Source organism: Montipora capricornis, chromosome 9, assembly GCF_036669925.1.
Source record: "Montipora capricornis isolate CH-2021 chromosome 9, ASM3666992v2, whole genome shotgun sequence".
In the NCBI taxonomy this organism is placed as follows: domain Eukaryota; kingdom Metazoa; phylum Cnidaria; class Anthozoa; order Scleractinia; family Acroporidae; genus Montipora; species Montipora capricornis.
In genome coordinates, this window is record NC_090891.1 from 40,902,926 (window position 1) to 40,905,425 (window position 2,500).

Below are 2,500 nucleotides of genomic sequence, written 5' to 3' on the forward strand. Positions count from 1 at the left end.
CATTGTTTCAGACTTCTCTTTAGACATTCATAGACCTTATTCATAAATGGCGGTCACATTTATAATTCTTTTGTCCACGTGCAAATTAGCCTACCAAGCCTCATTTTAGAGAAAGAATTCTTTTCAATTCACTGTATGGAATCGAGGCTTGGTAGGCTAATTTGCACTTCGACAAAAGACTTATTAATTGACCTCCATTTATGAATAAGATCTATGTCCTAGGAGAAATTGCAAACAATCGTTATGCAAAAGTTTTGGGGGGGGGGGGGTAATAGAGGTGTATTATGGGATTGTGCAAGTAGTGAATACGCATTGTTTTTGTTTTCTCTTGGGACCATTGTGAGTCCCAAGAGAAACTGGAAACAATGCTTATGCATAATTTGGAGGGACAGACAAAGATTATTATGGTATTTCCCGAAGTGGCCTATTAAATCGTCAAACTTTACATTTCCCTTAAATTAATTGACTATTTTCCCATTCCCATAATGCAATACGCTTTGGGGGGTTCTTTACATAAAACCAATACAAGTTAATTGCTCTTGGGACTGCATCATGCTTCAGTGAACTGGATATCCATTGTTTTAATGCAAAATAACCCCCACAAAATGAACTGTATTAAGGTATTTGCTTAAGTTGCGAATATTTGAGCAACATGATTATTCTACTTCCAGCTTCTTCAAAGGTAGGTATTTCTGGGATGACACTCCTCTTTCTATTCGAACTAAACCAAACAAGAAACTTTTTGAGAAAGATCTATTCAAATTATACTTTTCCCAATACTAAAATAACTTAACGTAAGTGTTTTGCTCAGACTCTTGTACTTTTCACAATATTGCTTTATCTTGTGTCTGTGTTGGTACCCTGTGTTCGTATGATGCCTTTTGTTTTTTTTTTTATTTTGTAATTACTATTTTCTTTCTTTTCTTTTCTTTTCCCGCGTAATAAAAAATATACCTCCTGTAAAAATTAAAAGCCTTGTATATTTTTTAGGGCAAGTAGAGATGGTTTTCACGTGACGTCATCGCCGCCATGTTGGTGGACGAAAACAAAAAAATCTCTCATTAGCGTCTTTTGTTCGTCCACCAGAAGTCGTACGTTTCTCTATTGTTATTGGTGTCTCTAGAGATTGGTTGAAAACGTCCTATTAGTCCCTTTCTCAGTCCCTCTTTATGTCATTTTAGTTTATACAATCTTGTAACATTTATGGACATAAAGAAATAAAGACCTTTTTCTCGGTGACCACAAGGGCATCATAGGAAAGATTTAACTTCTCTTAACACACGCCGCTGTCTGTTGTGGTTACACTAGTCATTTTACCCATGGGCAAGGACGCTTTTGTGTGTAACCTCTTTCCATCCAACCGAAACTGCCCTCGGGTTATTTCCATGGATACATAAAAAAGAACTTCCCATGACAGTTCCTGAACTGAAAAGTACAGTTTATCTGCTCACTGTGGTGGCTTGGCCATTCATGAAGCGGAACGTAGCTAATACACGAAGATCCCTAATTGTATTAATTATACCCTGTTACTTTACACTGAGTGGAGTCTTTTACTGTGTAACCGCATCCTCAAGGGTAATATAAAACCTGAACTGAACCAAACCCCAGCCACTTACACTCCGGAAGGCCCCAAACCCAAGGTTTGTGTAACTACAACTGTTACGACCTCCCGATTTCAAGATCCTGGGCTATACCATTGAGACTCGTGTGGGACAAGACCTTTGAAGTTGCTTCCGCTTCCTAGGAGAATACCCTTTTGAGCGTAAAAGAACTTCCGACGTTAAATAAGGTGTACCTTTACCTGGTGCCACATTCCCACATTAGACTAACAAGGCAGAGGCACAAGTTGTCACTGATAACATCTACTCACATCATTCCTGAAATCTTCAATTGTCTTGTACTTAGCCAGGCGCTTCCTAAGCTCTGGTTCAACCTCAAACCTTGTTTTTCCCTAAAAGGCATCACAAAAAAGCTTACGCAATGACGCAATGAAATGGGAGCTTACGAAATGCCAGCGACGATGCAAAATTTTGTTTCGTAAACGGTCGATGCCATTTTGACGAAACTTAGAACAATGTTTACTGTTAAGTTTGTCGTTTTCAAGAACTTATTGAAAATGTTGGGTGAACGATATCAAACTGGATTCAATGGCTGAAGGGCAAACACACTTAACCACTGGACTACCGAGATAACCACTCCAGACATTGCAATTTAACAGTATTTAAATGAAGTTAACCCTAACAATTCATTGAAAGCTAACCGAATAAAAATGGGTGCTTTGACTCAAGTCCGTACATAAAACAAATGACATTCAGTTGCAATTTCAAACACTTGAGGTCTAGGCAATGCCACTTTGGATTTGAAAAGACTTTAACAATTGCTTCACGATAACAATAATGTGAACTTCTAATTTTATCTCTATCGTGTTTGCGTAAAGTTAAACTCCACAATAGTGAAGACAACTAGTTTCATAAAATGTGAGAGCGAGAAACCAAAGACG

General features: G+C 38.0%; 1 protein-coding gene across 2 annotated transcripts in view; it reads right to left on the minus strand.

Moving 5' to 3' along the window:
* The window catches only part of LOC138014926 (la-related protein 1B-like), a 30,432-nt gene that overhangs the window by 834 nt on the left and 27,098 nt on the right, over positions 1-2,500 (minus strand). For both annotated transcript variants that reach the window (XM_068861817.1, XM_068861816.1), the window contains exon 22: positions 1,871-1,951. In XM_068861817.1, the coding sequence (XP_068717918.1) occupies positions 1,871-1,951 (81 nt within the window). The remainder of the gene's footprint in view (positions 1-1,870; positions 1,952-2,500) is intronic.